The following is a 1,452-nucleotide window of genomic DNA, read 5'->3' as shown; positions in this document are numbered from 1 at the left end:
ACCCTTTTTTTTTTTTTTTTTTTTTTTTTTTTGTGTTTATGTGTTGTTTGCTGTTTATAAAGAGCAACAGAAATAAATACATAAAAAAAAAATAATTTATTTTTTGTTTTTATTTATAAAAATAAATTAAATTTAGGGTTTAGTGCTTGCTGCTTTTTCTCTTTCTTTGAGCTGCCTATACACCCCAGCTACTGTATATCCATCATGCTGCGGCTAAACCCTAAACCCTAAACCCTAAACCCTAATTCATAAACCCTAAACCCTAATTCGTAAACCCTAAACCCTAATTCATAAACCCTAAACCCTAACCTCTAAACCCTAAACCCTAAACCCTAAACCCTAGACTGCGTCCCGCAGGGATCGAGGAGATCGACGATCCAGCGTGAGGGTTTAGGGTTTAGGGTTTAGGGTTTAGGGTTTAGGGGCTGAAACCAGCAGTGAAAACACAGATTTGTTAGGGTTTAGGGTTTAGGGTTTAGGGTTTAGGGTTTGAGGCGGTTTACTGCGGCCTCAGCTTCAGTGTTATCTTCTCTCTGCGACCGCTGTCGATGCAGCAGCAGCAGCAGCAGCAGCAGCAGCAGCAGCAGCAGCAGCAGCAACTGCTGCTGCAGCAGATTGCAGCAAATACAAAAATAAATGAGTCAATAAAACAAAAAATTAATTATTATTTTTTTCTTTTTTCTGTTTCTTCTCTTCTGCTGCATCGACCCGTCACCGAGGCCCTCAGCAGCAGCAGCAGCAGCAGCAGCAGCAGCAGCAGCAGCAGCAGCAGCAACAGCAGCAACAGCAGCAGAGAAAATTTCCTTCTCCACCTTCTTAAGTCCCTTAACACGCATACTGACCCTTGCTGCTCCTCTAGTAGCAGCAGCAGCAGCAGCAGCAGCAGTAGCAGCAGCAGCAGCAGCAGCAGCAGCAGCAGTTTGAGTCTACAGCAGCAGGAGCCTCTATTTATAAAAACCTTAGTTAGGATGCAGCATCGACGGAGGCTGCTGCAGCGGCAGCTGTTGCTGCTGCTGCTGCTGCTGCTGCTGGGTCTAGCATCAACATCTGCAGCAGCAACAGCAGCAACAGCAGCAGCAACAGCAGCAGCAGCAGCAATAGCTATAGCGGTCTCCCCAGTATACTGCAGCGACTGGACTCCTGCTGCTGCTCCTGCTGCTGCTCCTGCTGCTGCTGCAGCAGCAGCAGCAGCAGCAGCAGCAGCAGATGAAAGTTTGCTGCTGCATGAATCCTCTGACACTACTAGACTGAAATCTCACCGCCGTCGCCGCCGCAGCAGCCGCAGCAGCAGCAGCAGCAGCAGCAGCAGCAGCAGAAGGAGAAGCAAGAAGATGCGTCTGTGGCAGCAGTTCGATGACTCAACAACAGCAGCAATAACAGAGGGCACAGCAGCAACAGCATTTGCTGCAACAGCAGCAGCAGCAGCAGCAGAAGCAGCAGCAGAAGCAGCAA

At 48.3% G+C, this 1,452-nt stretch overlaps 1 protein-coding gene across 1 annotated transcript in view; it reads left to right on the top strand.

Annotated features, from left to right (window-relative positions):
• Positions 1 to 968: 968 nt before the first annotated feature.
• Positions 969 to 1,452, top strand: part of EMH_0025530 (uncharacterized protein) — a gene marked incomplete at both ends in the record, with an annotated part of 876 nt that continues 392 nt past the window's right edge. Inside the window, one exon of the mRNA XM_013502457.1 lies at positions 969 to 1,452. Coding sequence (XP_013357911.1) covers positions 969 to 1,452 — 484 coding nt within the window.

This window comes from Eimeria mitis, genomic scaffold (genome assembly GCF_000499745.2).
Source record: "Eimeria mitis Houghton genomic scaffold, Emh_scaff929, whole genome shotgun sequence".
NCBI lineage: Eukaryota > Apicomplexa > Conoidasida > Eucoccidiorida > Eimeriidae > Eimeria > Eimeria mitis.
Note: the sequence above shows the minus strand (reverse complement) of the source record. Positions and strands in the feature narration are given on the sequence as shown.